The 14,870-nt window shown below is 36.8% G+C and overlaps 1 protein-coding gene and 1 pseudogene across 1 annotated transcript; one reads left to right on the top strand and one right to left on the bottom strand.

Moving 5' to 3' along the window:
• The first annotated feature begins 414 nt into the window (after positions 1 to 414).
• LOC105115297 (vacuolar protein sorting-associated protein 54, chloroplastic-like) lies at positions 415 to 10,464 on the top strand (annotated as a pseudogene).
• Positions 10,465 to 10,764: 300 nt separating this feature from the next.
• LOC105115296 (alpha-glucosidase-like) lies at positions 10,765 to 14,628 on the bottom strand. The gene is made up of 5 exons (XM_011012135.1): positions 14,316 to 14,628; positions 13,205 to 13,917; positions 12,585 to 12,815; positions 11,777 to 12,423; positions 10,765 to 11,689 (listed from the first exon to the last, which is right to left on the bottom strand). Exons 1-5 carry the CDS (start codon positions 14,594 to 14,596, stop codon positions 10,892 to 10,894), a joined length of 2,670 nt encoding a protein of 889 aa, XP_011010437.1. The 5' UTR covers positions 14,597 to 14,628; the 3' UTR covers positions 10,765 to 10,891.
• Positions 14,629 to 14,870: the final 242 nt, after the last annotated feature.

Below are 14,870 nucleotides of genomic sequence, written 5' to 3'. Positions count from 1 at the left end.
TCATCACAGCTTAGTTAGTCAAGAGAATAATTTGAATTCTCATGGCTAAGATGAGGATCTTTAAATCCAAAATATTATCTGAAACTGATAAACCCAGATTTACCAGTATTTTTAAATAAATCTTTATTGATCCAAAACCCTTTTTAATGTCGGTCTAAATCTTGGAAGGTCGATGAATTCAGGCCAGGTTATGAGCCCAAAACCATGCCAGTTGGCTCAATCACCATGCCTGGATCCAAGCACAAGCACGTGAACTTGGTGCCCATGGCTTAAGCGTTGTTTTCTAGGCTTTGTCTTGTAGTTTGGATCCAGTATCATATTTATTATTATTATTATTATTATTATTTAATTTAAACAATTCAAAAATAAAAAGATTTTAAAACTATGGTTGGATCGCTGGCCAAGCAGACCGTAACATTGACTGACCCAATCAATCACTCTCACTCACATTCTCCCTCCAGTCCACTCTATAAATCCCATTCCATGCAGTCCAATTCCCAACACTGAATTTCAACGCTGGAATTCAATCCCAATTCCCATGGAAAATAAAACACTCAGATCCACCTAATCCTAAACACAGAGCAGAGCAGAGCAATGTATTCTCTTCCTTCTTCCCTGTCAGGAAGGCAACCCAACAATTCCAATACCATCCAAAACCTCTCTTCCGTCCTCAACAACCCTCACTCCTTCAAATCCTCCTCCGATCCCTCCGCCTGGATCGGCTGGTGGTCCGTTGCTCCTCCAGATTTCACTCCCGTCATCACCAAACGCCTGCAACCCGATATCTCCCGATCCGATATCCTCCCTTACTTGTCCTCCATCTCCGACACCCACTCTCGTTTCGAAGACATCAAAAACCATACCAAAAACAACGAGCAGGAATCCAATTTGGACTTGGATTTGGATACTGTAGGGCAAGGCGAGGCGCTTGTTGCGTGTTTGAGGGAAGTTCCGTCGCAGTATTTTAAAGAGGATTTTGCATTGGAAGATGGGCCCACGTTTCATGCGGCGTGTCCGTTTACGAATGGGGTGACGAATTTGTTGTTGCAGGAGAAGTTGACTCAGTATTTGGACGTGGTGGAGGTGCATTTGGTGAAGGAGATTTCGTTGCGGTCGAATTCGTTTTTCGAGGCGCAAGGGCAGTTGGAGGATTTGAATGGGAAGATTGTGGAGGGGTGTGAGAGGATTAGGGAGTTGAAGGAAACTATTAGGGTTTTGGATAAGAATTTGGTTGAGTCAGCGATGGAGATTCATGAGTTGAATGTTAGTAGAGGGAATTTGGTTGCTTTGCAAAATAAGTTGAGCATTATTTTGTATGTTAATCAGGCTCTTTCCACTCTTAAATTGGTAAATTTTTTTGCATGTCCTTTTATTGGAATTTGTTAGCACATATGCTTAGTTGTTGTTTTCAGCTAAATTATGTTAGTTGCACAGGCTCCGTTGCGCTTAAATTTGTAATTAGCATTGCCATTTTGTTTGTTTTGGCTTGTTTCTTGGGCATGCGTTTAATTGTGTTATATTGGATATTTGAGAGGGAGTGATGGTTTTATTCATAAATAAGCGTTTTAGGAAAATTATGTTATATGAGTGTTGCGCTTGGGGTTTAGGTTGTGGTTTTCTTGATGATTTGTAATGCAAGTTGATTTTCTTACACTTTTTTTGGTGGTATACAGCTTGTTGCATCTGCAGATTGTACCGGAGCATTGGATGTTACTGATGATTTGCAGCAGTTGTTGGTATATTTTGAATTCTGGTGTAATTAGAAGTTTTGATTGTGGTAAATGCTTATTCTTTTGACCTAAATCTTGTGCATTCTTTATCTTTGATAGAATGGAGATGAGCTGACTGGTCTACATTGTTTTCGTCACCTACAGGATAATGTAGCTGCTGCAATAGATTCCATAAACAGGTATCTTTTTTTTTTCTTCAAAAAAATGTCCGCGTTATTTGCCAATTTGAACTTGAACTTCCATTTGCATTGGTTGTGTTATTTAGTTCTTTATACTTTTCATTTTGTTTGAGTTGCAATATTGATCATGGGAAATTTTTTACCATATGAGGTGATGTGCTGTTGCGTGCTTGATGCGAAAAAATATTGGGGGAGTTTTAGAATTTCTTCTGATGAAGGTGTATGCAGGAAGTTCCCTTGATCCGTATTTTACTTGTAGATATGGTTTTGGGGACATATTTGGTAGTGGGGAATGTTACGGCTAGATGTGGAAGGGGTGATTCTTAAGTTGAACTCTGAGAAAGCTTATGACTGAGTTAGTTTGAGTTTCCTGATGAGGTTTCCTGAAAGGATGGGCAGTGTTAAGAGGGAGGAGGTGAATTAACAACAATTGCTGTTGGATAAGCTTGGTTTTCTAGTTTGCTTGGACTTCTATATATGGGTTGACTTAACTTACATTTGATGAGATTGGTTGGTCCTAGTGCTTTGTGGATGATGCCTTATTCTTTTATTTGTATTTGCAATTTCTTCAGTTATCATTTCAAGTAGGTCTTAGTGATAAATTTATTGGTTGTTGTGTAAAATGCAATACAAAATGTCATATAATTTAATTCTAAGAGGAAATGTATACCATTTTGTTTTTCTTTTGTAACTTATTACATTTGTTTTTGTAGCATTCTGTTAGCGGAATTTATGCAAGCTTCAATACATGTTGCTAGGGATAAAGATTTGCTTCTTTTATCCAAAGCAAAAACCAGGGATTCCATTTATGAATGGAAAAGATGAAGAAGTAAGCTTAATTTCACTTGTCCATTTTCTTGTTTTGACAAAGAACATGTTGCTTTTTTGGGTACTCTAGTATGGTTATATTTATACACAAGAATGCATCTTTGAATTTCATGTCATCCAAGACATTTAATACAACATGTACTATCAAGCGTATAAAGTTGGAATGAGTGGCTGGTGGTGGGTTTTCCCTTTACTTGTATTTATTGTACCATTTAATACAACGTGTACTATCAAGCGTATAAAGTTGGAATGAGTGGCTGTTGTTGGTTTTTCCCTTAACTTGTATTAATTGTACCATTTAATACAACATGTACTATCAAGCGTATAAAGTTGGAATGAGTGGCTGTTGTTGGTTTTTCCCTTAACTTGTATTAATTGTACCTCATCGTATATAGTTGGAATGAGTGGCTGTTGTTGGTTTTTCCCTTAACTTGTATTAATTGTACCTCATCTTCATGATGCTTGTGTTTTTGCATAATATGATTTTTCTAACTAACTTTCAAGGACTTTTTAATGACTTGTATTTGTACTTTTGTTTGTCTTCTTTATTGAACTTATATGACTAATATCTGCTGTTCTTTGGAATGGATCATGTTTAGCAGGTTAAGTTGGATGATGATGAGACCTCCAATTTTCGAGATCGTCTTCTCCCTCTCATTGTTGGGTTGCTTAGAGCTGTGAGTGTTGCGTCTAGTACTTTTTCATGAAAATTTGCCTTCATTACAACTTCTGTTGTTGTTTGTTCTTAAATATTTGTATAATTTTACTCTTGCTGCTGATGTATACTCTTTGATGCCATATCTTAGTTCTTGTTATAGGAATTTATGTGAATTATCCAACATGAGTAAAATTTAAGTCATTCATGCTGATAGAAAAGTTTGACTTAACTGAAATAAGAGTCTGGATGATGTGAGCTCCTAAGTTTAAATATCAGAATTCAAATATTTTTTCCAGTGTTGGTAGGATAAATTTCTGATTGAACTTGTTTCCAATAAGATCCCTTCCCAGTTACGGTCACTCTGAAGTAGGATCCTGGTTAGGGACTGTAGGTGAAGGTCCCATCCTGCAGCACTGTAAGATGTTGCTGCTCTTAGTTGCTAATTTGTTATTAGGACTACAATTTGTGCTTATCAGTGCTGATTATGGTAAACCAATTGATTCTGTTTACTCTAGCACTGAACTCAATGTTTCATTGATTGGTATCAGGCCAAGCTCCCCTCTGTGTTGAGAATATACCGAGATACTCTTACAGCCAGTATGAAAACAACTATTAAGAATGCAGTTGCCGAGCTGCTTCCTGCCTTTTTGGTCCAATCTCTGGAGTCAGAGCGAACATCTGCAGAGCGAACAGCTGATACAGATGGTGAGTACAAACTACAAAATTTTTTTAAATTTTTTCGAGCTCATTAATTTGCAAGTACATGTCTATTTTCTTTAAGATGATTTTTTTATTGGAGATAAGCAACTTGTTATGAGTTTCTGCTCCTTTTTCTCTCCTTTTCTTACACGTGTGGGTGACTCAGGTGGAGGTTTATCACTAGCGAGCAAGTTAAGGAGCTTGTCATCTGAAAACTTTGTGCTGCTTTTAAGTGCTATTTTCAACATTGTACAGGTAATGTATAATTCACAAGTATTTTTCCTGGACGCAGTTTTGTAAGCTTCTTGATGATGTACTGGACGTGCTTTGATTTTTCCTTTAACTCAGATATACTGGACAGCTGAAGCCTGAATGTAATGAAGGTGGATTGTTGCCACCAAAATCCATTTTTTATTTTGAATGGGGGTATAGTTGCTAAATTAAGCCTTGATCAAGAGAATTTGTGGTTTACAAGACTCCTAAACTTGGGTTGCTGATTTGTTAGTATGCTTCGGTGGACATGACCTTGATTTTTGACTGCTTGATTATCATAGAAATGATTTGATTGCTTGATTCAAGTCTTTAGTTTTCTTCATTATATGCCATTTAAGTAACAAATAATATGATCCGTTTTCATTTTAGTAAATGCAGGCACACTTAGTGCAGGCTGCTGAAGTGAAAAAAGCAATTGAGTTGATTATGTGCAGTGTTGATGGACACTATGCCGCTGATTCAGTTGCTGCTGCAATTGCAGCTGATGCAGCTACTGCTGAAACAGCTTATGAGAGTGGTAGCCAAGGCAGTTCACTTCTCCCCTTTTCTCCACAGAGAAGTACTTCCAAGCTTACATCATCTCACTTGAAATCAAATGATGCAGCAAGCCCCTCAAATATTTCAAGAAATTTTAGGTGAACTCCGATCCCTTTGTTGTGATAGTTTTAAAATGTTACTTGCATGATGTTTACCTTTTATGTAAGAGTACACACCATATAAAAAAAAAATTGCATAGCAGAAATCACTACACAACATTAATAATGGCTGGGATTATAAGTTTGTACAACTCTATGGTTATTTATTTTATTAGTGCTTTCATGATATTTTTCCTGTGACCAAATTTGTTATAGTTACTATTTATGTTTGTGAAATTTTGTGGGTTGTTTTTATTCAAGGACCCGTGTTCCATTGCAGTTTTTTTTTTGTGCTATTTGTTTATTGCTACTAATAATAAAAGGTGCAATCCACTTCTTTGTTTTAGTTAAAGAATAATTGCTTGGCAAAGAGAAGATTTAAAATCTGTTATGAAATTCTATATAATAAAAACCAAAGAGATTTTAACAGGACTAGTTATGCTTTTTCTTCACCCTGGTCAATTTTGGAACAGTATAATTGAGCCTGCATGTACTTGGTATCCCTCTTTCACAACTTGAACTGAACTGAGCATCAAGTAACTTCCTGTTTAGTGTTCTTATAAGGAAAAAAAAAGAGAGAGATTATCTGATATTAGTGTACTATAAGAAGGTAAGAACGCTATCATGTTTGGAGGTAATCTCCAAATTGCTGATCATGATCAGAAGCTCTGTTGTGATGAGGATTTTTTAAGTTGCCCTTGATGTTAATTAGTCACTGCCAGCCTGTCTCATCTTTCTTATAGGCTGGTTTTTTTACCAGCTTCAGATCCCATCTAGCCAATTTATGTCAGAACAATTCCTGCAAAAATAAGACCCGCAAAGAAGGTGATTTTGAACCTTCAGTTGGGTTTTCCAGTTTGCATCTGCAAATTAATGGTGTTGATTCATGTCTGATTTACATTAAAACTTGGTTCAACTGGTGTAGTTTTCTGAACAAATTGTGATCTTTGACAGGGCTGATGTATTGAGAGAGAACACAGAAGCTGTCTTTGCTGCTTGTGATGCTGCTCATGGAAGATGGGCGAAGCTCCTTGGGGTCCGTGCTGTTCTTCATCCTAAGCTGAGATTTGTGGAATTTTTAAGCATATACAACATCACCCAAGAGTTTATAACTGCCACTGAAAAGGTTCTATATAGTTTTCTGTATCATGAAAAAAACTTTCTGTTCATGTCTGTGATGCTATTTGTATGCTGACTTAAACAGATTGGTGGAAGATTGGGGTATAGTATTCGAGGAACAATGCAAACACAGGCCAAGGGTTTTGTTGATTTCCAACATGAAATGCGAGTTAGTTTCCTTTTCCACTTTCCCCTTTATTTAGTTTGTTTTTTAAGACATTTTCAGTTTCTCATCTGGCTAACCTTTACATTGATGGATGTAGATGACAAAAATTAAGGCAGTGCTTGATCAGGAGACATGGGTGGAAGTAGATGTCCCTGATGAATTTCAGGCTATTGTAGTATCATTGTTTTATTCTGAACCATTGATCTCTGAGGCTCTAAATGATACTCAAGTTGAGGTGACAACAAGCTATGGTGAAGTGGGCACAAGCAATGATGGTTCACTTGTGATTGACAATGAAGCACAAAATGCTGCACAAAAACTAGTTAGAATGAACTCTACAGAGGTGTCTTTGCAAAATTCTGTGCAAAAAAAATTGACTCCCTCAACTGAGCCAACTGAAAGTAATAAAGTCATGACTGCAACATCTTCAGCTCAGCGTAACAACCATAAGGTAAAGGAGCGCGGGAAATCCACTTCTCAAACACTTTCTTGTGGAGGTGTTGGTTATCACATGGTAAACTGGTTAGTTTTCTTTGTTTACCTTTTTATATCAGTTTTTTTGCATGTAGTTGTCTGTGAGTTCATTAACAACATTTTCTTTATTTCATTTAAATCTTGACTTTCTTTCTGTAGTTAATGTCATTAGTTATTGCCAGTGTGGCTTAGCACTCCCCTGCTTGATGAAACTTTACTTTCTCTTGTATGTTTGACAGATTATAATCTAAGAATTCCTTGTTGTGTTTTGTTATTTTCATTTTGCAAACTATTTTTAATTTTCAGCAATCAAAATACTTTCTGAAGTGAACAATCGCTGATGCCGTGTGTGTTTATTCTTTCCCAGTGGCTTAATATTGCTGAAGATGTTGTCAGAATACATGGATATGAATAATTATTTCCCAACACTATCTTCAGAAGTTGTTCATCGCGTAGTGGAGATCTTAAAATTCTTCAATACAAGGACATGTCAACTTATTCTCGGAGCTGGTGCCATGCAGGTACAAGTTTCTAATCATTAACATTTGCTTTCTCCAAAGTTTTGTATTTTAACATTCTACTAAAGTCCAAAAAAGGTTTAGATTTTCTGGTTAACATATCATAAAAGGGAACCATTCTTGTCTTGCATGCAGTTATGATATTTGGTCTGTGGGTTATCCCAATTTTAGCCTCCAAAGTCTCCAAACACCAACATCACACCCTGAATGTTTTCTTTATCTATCTTTCTTCCTGCCGACAAACTGATATATCATGCACATTTTATTCTCTCTTTTTGCTTGCCTTATTTTCAAATTATTTTCTTTGCTCTTTTATTTATAACAGTTGAAGCAAGCTCAGTTGTTCATTTAATTAATAACTTTGGTCTTTGCAATGCTGAAGGTGTCAGGTTTGAAATCTATTACATCGAAGCACTTGGCCCTTGCTAGTCAAGTCATCAGTTTTGTATATGCTATTATTCCTGGTAGGTTGATATACATTTAATGAGTGTTCTTGTTTCAAATTGTTAAGTGCACTGCTTAAGACAATTGTCTTGCTGCTCTTATTTGCTAGCTCTTCATTTTCTGGCATTACTGAGTTTCTTTTTGCTTGCTGTCTGGGCTAAGAAATCAGGCGAGTTCTTTTCCTTAAAGTACCTGAAGCACGGAAAGCATTACTATTGTCAGAGATTGATCGAGTAGCACAGGTGTGTAGCTGTTTAAGCTGCTTCTCATGCTAATATTGTGATGTGTGCAACTTCTATTTAATTTTCTGAGCTCTCTTGCTACTGATTGATGGCATGCATGACAATGCATACAATGCGTGGAACTTCTCTTTCAATGCCTGTTTGTTTGTGGGATTTCTTGTAGTTTGGAGCTGGTTTTGTCTGTGGATGAACAGACTTTTATGTTGTTTAGTTTTAAATTTTACATGGTTTTATTTTTTAACTCAGGATTATAAGGTTCATCAAGAGGAGATACTTACAAAGCTGGTTCAGATAATGAGGGAAAGGGTGTTGTATCATCTATGTAAATTGCCTCCAGTTGTTGAGAGCTGGAATAGACCCGTAGATACTGATTCAAAGCCTAGTTTGATTGCTAAAGAAATTGTGAAGGTAACTTCAGAGTGGGCTGACATGGCCATATGTTATTGTGGTTGATGTGCAGATGTCTTTTCATTGCATACAGTTGTTTGGTGAAAATCTACAGCATGTTAACAGTCCTCAATCTGATTCCACTCATGACATAAACTTTGTCTTTGCTGTCTTAGATTAAGAACTTAATCTAGAAAATTCTTGCTAAATGTATGAACTCAATTAGCTGTTATAATCACTATAATGTTAGGATTTGGGAGGTGGTTTCTTTCCTTATGGTTGTTAAACCAAAATTATCCTTGGAGAATTGGACCTGATTAGCTGTTCAACTTTTGCAGGAGGTTAACTATCTACAACGTATCTTGTCTAGAACTTTACATGAGGCGGATATTCAAGCGATTTTCAGGTGAGTTCTAAACTTAGCTTGGTGAATAATACTCAGTTGCTTGCTGCAATATCAGCATATACTTTGCTGTTCCATGCTACAAAATGTAGAGTATGACTTTGATCTCATGGTTGTGTAATGCATAGTCATGATGACAAAAATCCTGAAGTAAAATGGCGTGAAGTGAATATTGAGGCATATTTGGTTGTCTAACCCTGTGTTTTTTATTTTATTTTTTTGACTTAAAACAGGTTATTTTGAAGTTTTTTGTTAGCATTTCCAGCAATAACTAGCGAGTACAGTTAGATTACTCAATTCAGTGCAGTGGCTGGCAGCTTAGCTATAAAATTGTAATTTGCTAAGCAGTTTAGCTGGTGTTGAATTAACATATGCTGTATTTTAAATGGACAAAAATGTTTCTTGGCATGTTGCATATGAAAATTGTTGTTGCAATCTTGTAATGGAAAAACTGCTCAGTCGAAATAATTTGTGCAAGAGTTACCCAAAATTTTCAGGATTCTTTCTATCTAATAATCTTCTTGAACCAATATTGGCATCACTCTGTGGCCAGGTCTAAACAAATAAATTGTCCTTCCTTGAATGAAATGCATTCGGTGTGTTTAGTCCAACTTATTTTCTAAAAAAATTATTGATGTTAAATACTTTGATGGTATCCAGAACCATATTTCTTGATGAAAAATGTATTCTCATGAAAACAGAGCAAAATCTCAAAAACCCAGCAGTTTTTTTCCCTTTTGTTTTGTTGGAAACGCTTATCCCTGCATTGCAATGATTTTTGCAGGCAAGTGGTTAGAGACTTGCATAAAGAAACTTCAGAAGCATTTTCACGGTTTGAGATCAGCAGTTCACAAGCAAAGGGCAGGTACTGCTTTTTATTATCTTACAAGAGCATCCACAACTGTTTTTCTGTTTTGCCTGCTTCTGCATGGAAATTCATTTTCTGGAGGTCAAGTTGTTTTTGTATGTGTACCATATATCAGGCTTCACCGGGATATTACACTTATCCTTGGATGCATTAGATCATTACCTTCTGGTAGCTCGAGTGAATCTGGTACCCTTAACTGGGGACAACTTGATGAGTTCTTCCTACAAAGATTTGGGTCTGAAGCTGGCTGAAAAATGTCGTCTTCAAGGATCAAATTGGTTGCTCATAGTAACGAGATATTTATGGAAGATATGGGATGATAGGACCAGTTATCAACCTATACACCTACCTTGTAGCATATATTTGAGGTACTTCTCTATTCTGTGTTGTCAAATTCTTTCATCCACCACATGTTTTGTTTTTCAGCCTTCAGAAAAAAAAGAAAGACAAGTTACTATGTACATAGAAAAACCACCAGATTACTTGGATTTTCCATCTCCTACTTGCAATGAATGATTTTCTGGATCAGATTTTTGTGCATGAAAAAGTTTTTCTGGTTACTAATCACTGGAATGTATTCCAGGTGTCTTGGTTGTCTTTTGGTAAATAATGGACAGCTTATTTATCAACATGGAAGTATTGCGGAAGGAAGTGTCTTTAAAGCAGAATTTTTGTAGGAGTTCACAGATATTACAATTTTTTAATTGTTCGAAATATTCAACAGCTGATTCTAGTTATCAAGTTCTTCCATGTACCATTATTTTCAGATGCACACAATCGCTTAATCTTCAGATAATTGTATTCTAGCATCATTAATTCGATTTCATTTCTCTGACTTCCATGTTCTTTCTCATCATAAGCTGTCTTGTACTGCTTCATAAATTAGCCTGAAAATATCAACTACGTTTAATTAGCAAATTCTTAAAGGGTAGGCAGAATGTCAATATGGTTTATGGATGCCTTTTTTACTTCTTGTGGTAGCAACGAAATGGCATTGTGCAAAAATATCTTATTTTATTTCATTGGGTCAACTTGCGAGTCATTCAAGATGACTTAGTGACTGGGCCGTTTGAAATTATGATTGAGTGCAGTTTGATTGATTTTGATATATTTGAAAATATTTGATTTTGATGTGTTGAAATTAAAAATTAAAATTATTTTAAAATATTTTTAAGTAAAAGTATAGTTATCATTTCTCCAAACTGGCAATTACAGTCTCTTATTGTTTTTTCACTTTCTAGCAGACAGCAGTGATCATTTCCTGCATTCTAAAATGTCTTCTCCAAGTTGAACTCTTGTCCGAGAGGCTGAGAAAGCCCAGATATCTCAAGTACATCAAACTGCCCTTTAGTTTTCTCTAATCCTAAGAATGTCACTTTTTCTATAATCCATTTTTTACTCAAAGCAAATTCTCCATTAATGACATTTGATCCAACTACTACTCTATTCCCTACTATTCCACCAGAAAATTTCACCAAACTCCAACTCTTGCCCGCCCCTCCCATGTCCACACTCTCCCCATCATCCAAGAATGATTCCCCTGTGCTGTTTCCACTGCTGCTCAGAACCACTAAAAGATGGAATGCTGTTTTTCGAGCTTCTTTTGTCGTCATGGCTTCTTCTTGCAAGGCCAAGATGTTTCCTTCGTGAACATGAACATTAATATGATCTGCCGGGGCAGCAAGATTGATGTGCTTACCTGAACTTACAGAAACTGAATTAGAGTAGTTAAAAAGATCAAACCAGTTTCCTGCTGGAAAATATGCATCGACTGAAGTAGCTCCTGACTTCAGTACTGGTGATACCATTACACCTTTACCGATAAGAAACTGTGAGTTGACTTCATAAGTTTTGATGTCTTGAGGAAACGAAAAGAAAAGAGGTCGCGCTATTGGGGTCCCTTTAGTGTGAGCCTCATACATTAATGTGTAGAAATATGGAAGCAGCTGATATCGGAGGCCAAGCACCTTCCTGGCTGTTGCTGCAACAGAATCCCAGAGATAAAGCTCTTGACGCATTGTGCCTAGTGACGAATGATCTCTTGCGAAGGGGTAGAAGGCACCTAGCTGCATTGGAATAAAAATTCAACATCTAGTGAATACAGAAAGAGAGTAAAACACCCATGCAACATCCAATAACAAGAAACCATTTACCTGAATCCAACGCCGGCAAAGCTCCTCGGTTGTGTTTCCTGAAAAGCCACATATGTCTGCACCAACCATTGGAATTCCAAACAGTCCAAAATTCAGAATTGATGGTATAGTGTATGCCAAGTCATCCCATGTAGCAGCATTGTCTCCAGTCCAATGTGCCGTATACCTTCCAGAGCCAACAAAAGTTGATCTAGAAAGTACGAATGGCCTTTTACCAGTTGAATTGATCAGACCAGCATTGGTGGCTTTTGATTCCAAGAGGCCATAGAGGTTATGAACATTGTACTCTGTCATGATACCAAAGTGTAGAGATGTTGCTGGAATAGTTTTATTATTAATCGGCCGACGAACACCAGCATTGTTAATCATGTAGGGTGGGCTGTCCAGGGTAGAAGATGGGGTGGGTGTGGGATCGATGAAATTTGATATTTCATTCATGTCAATCCAGAGACCATCAACAGGAAGAAGCTCTCGAAACATTTTTATCTCATTAACCCAAAACTCTAGGCCAGCAGGATTTACAAAATCAGGAAAATAGACTTTTCCAGGCCAAACTTCACCCAGGTATGGAATGCCATTGCGTTTAATGAAAATATCAGCCTGCATTCCTCTGATGTAAGTTTCATATGATGAGTTCACACTGATGCCTGCAGAAAATTGGAGGTTAAAAGAATTTACCAGAACCGTTATATCTTTCTTCCTTTCTTTTCTTTTCTTGTTTTTTCTTCTCAAAGCCAATTAGAAAGATACACAAAAGTTGAAGGATTTCATGTTAAGAGAACTTTTGTTTCTTCAAATTGAAACATACCAGGATCCAAGATGAGCACATATTTCTGACCATTTTGGTGAACGGTATTGACAAATTTCTTCATTTTTTCCAAGGGAAAATTTGTAGGATGAAATGTGAAGTCCTTGTATGCATCCATGTAATCAATATCTGTCCACATGACTTCAAGAGGTATACCAGCTTTTGCATATCCAGCAACCACACCCTCAACATCAGAAATGTTCTTGTAACCGTATCGGCATTGATGAAACCCTTCACATTGTACCAAAAAACAGGAAAGAAACCAAAGGAGTTGTCAAGAATCCAAATCTAAAAGCATGGCTAAATGAAACCGGCAACTAAGAACAGCTCATCATGGCTGCCCAGGAACTGAGATCATGATAGCTGCCCAAGGAAATGTTTATACAATTAAATCTTCAAAAAAACATAGAATTGTAACAACTGATGCGTGTTATACATGGAACAAACATTGTTCAACAAAAACTGAGATATATAAAATAATATGGTCCATACATATCTGCAATTATTGAATTGATATTCAATTATCATGCAATTTTGCAGACCACAACATGTTAAGTTACCAGTAAGATTTGCAAAGAAAAATAGTATAAATCAAGGAAGGTAGAGAGAGTGCTGCTTACCGAATGACCAATATGGCATTGGGGCAGGCCGGCCGCTTAGCTCAGTATACTGCTCTATCACCATATCCGGCAAGGGCCCAGCGAAAAAGTACAAATCAATAATGCCACCAATAACCTTATAAGTTATCCTATCACCTCCATAAACTATGTCCATGCCATTACTATTAAACAGTAAAACACCATGAGTAGTCCCTGCCTTTACTTTGTCATTAGCCGATGCTGATCTTACATCGATGTAGAAGGGGTGAGAACCGTAAAGATTAACATCAATATTAGCACTGGCCAGGTCAGCATTCCACAAGGTGAATGCGTCTTTAGGCTTCAACTTGAAAGTGCTCTTGGTGTGCTCTCCTAGACCGTATAAAGATGACCTCTTTAGAGGGAGCCTGGAAGACAGCTGGATATACTGGTCCTTAAAGACCAAGAAAGTGTCGGGATTGGACGTGTTCGGCGATGTGTCAAAAAGAACATCACCAGAGGACTTTCGGGTGATGGTGAAGCCGAAAGGGGTGGTGTTGTGCAGGGTAAAAAGCAGGTCCGAGTTGGGGTCAGAGAGGAGGTTGTTTTCTAGCAAGACTCTGTGCTTTAATGGAGAGTAATGCAGGTAGTTTTCCGGAGAGTGGTCTTCCCGGGGAACGATGTCTTCTGGGATCTCCCATCTTTGGTTTTTGGAATCTGTTATTCTGACTCTCAAACGGTTCTTAGTTTCAAAGCTGCGTTTAGGAGGCAAAGCATGTCAAAGCATAGGGCAGGAAATATGCATGTCGGAAGACAAGCCATGTCGTCTACTTGTTTAAGTGTGTGGTTGAAGAGGGTAAGTTGCTCGCATACCCCTCTAAGTTTTTAAAGTTATTCATATTAGTCCCTCTATCATAATTTATTAAAATAGATGATGAGAAATTTATTTTCCCTTCATTCTAAGCAAAGATAAGATAAGAAGTAACCATGCCACAAGAAATTATTAAAAAGAAACAGAAAAATTGTTCATCCTAAAAAAGCCATTGACTTTTTGGTTTCTGTTTTTCAAGAGCATTTGATAGTTAGATAAGATTAATGTTAGAAAAATCATCCTTAACATCAAAATAATCAAGAAAGAAACTAAATTTCTTACCTAGCAACAAGACTGAGATGTTGGATATCATCTCCATAAACTGAGGATTCCTTGATAAGACTAAGATCGGCAGTCAACGACTTGCCTGTGAAACCAGAGTTAACAGATCCAACTTTGTAGCCATAGCCAACGACTTCTTCTTTCACTTCCTTTCCACTAATCAATGGCACCCAATGAACCAAAAAGAAGAAGAACAACAAGAAGATAAGTAGAAGATTGCTGTTAGATAGAGATATTGCTTTTGGGTTACTGCTACCAGTCTTGTTTCTCTCTTTCTCCATTCTTTGTGTCAGATGATCTGTGGAAACTCAGGTATCTAGAGGTCGGTGGAATATACTTTTAATGTCCTCTAAAAAAATAGTAATTATTTGAAATCCCATTATTCTTCCTGGTTGTTTCGAGGCCTGCGATCTTCTTCTTTTTTTTTTTTCATTCCTTGCTTTTCACGTTTGAATTCTAAATTTTTTTTAAAAAAAAATTAATTTATTATTTTTTAAATTTAATTTATGTTGGTATTATTAAAAATTTATTTTATTTAAAATAATTTATAAAACT

This window comes from Populus euphratica, unplaced genomic scaffold (assembly GCF_000495115.2).
Source record: "Populus euphratica unplaced genomic scaffold, PopEup_1.0 scaffold674.1, whole genome shotgun sequence".
Lineage (NCBI taxonomy): Eukaryota > Viridiplantae > Streptophyta > Magnoliopsida > Malpighiales > Salicaceae > Populus > Populus euphratica.
This window is presented reverse-complemented; position numbering and strand designations above follow the sequence as displayed.

Excerpts from the sequence above, each read along its gene's own strand:
- LOC105115296 (XM_011012135.1), bottom strand. The coding sequence starts at position 14,596 with ATGGAGAAAGAGAGAAACAAGACTGGTAGCAGTAACCCAAAAGCAATA. Across the intron at positions 12,816-13,204 it reads AATGCCATATTGGTCATTCG|GGTTTCATCAATGCCGATAC; the intron begins GTAAGCAGCACT and ends TACAATGTGAAG. Across the intron at positions 11,690-11,776 it reads TTTGCCGGCGTTGGATTCAG|CTAGGTGCCTTCTACCCCTT; the intron begins GTAAATGGTTTC and ends ATTCCAATGCAG.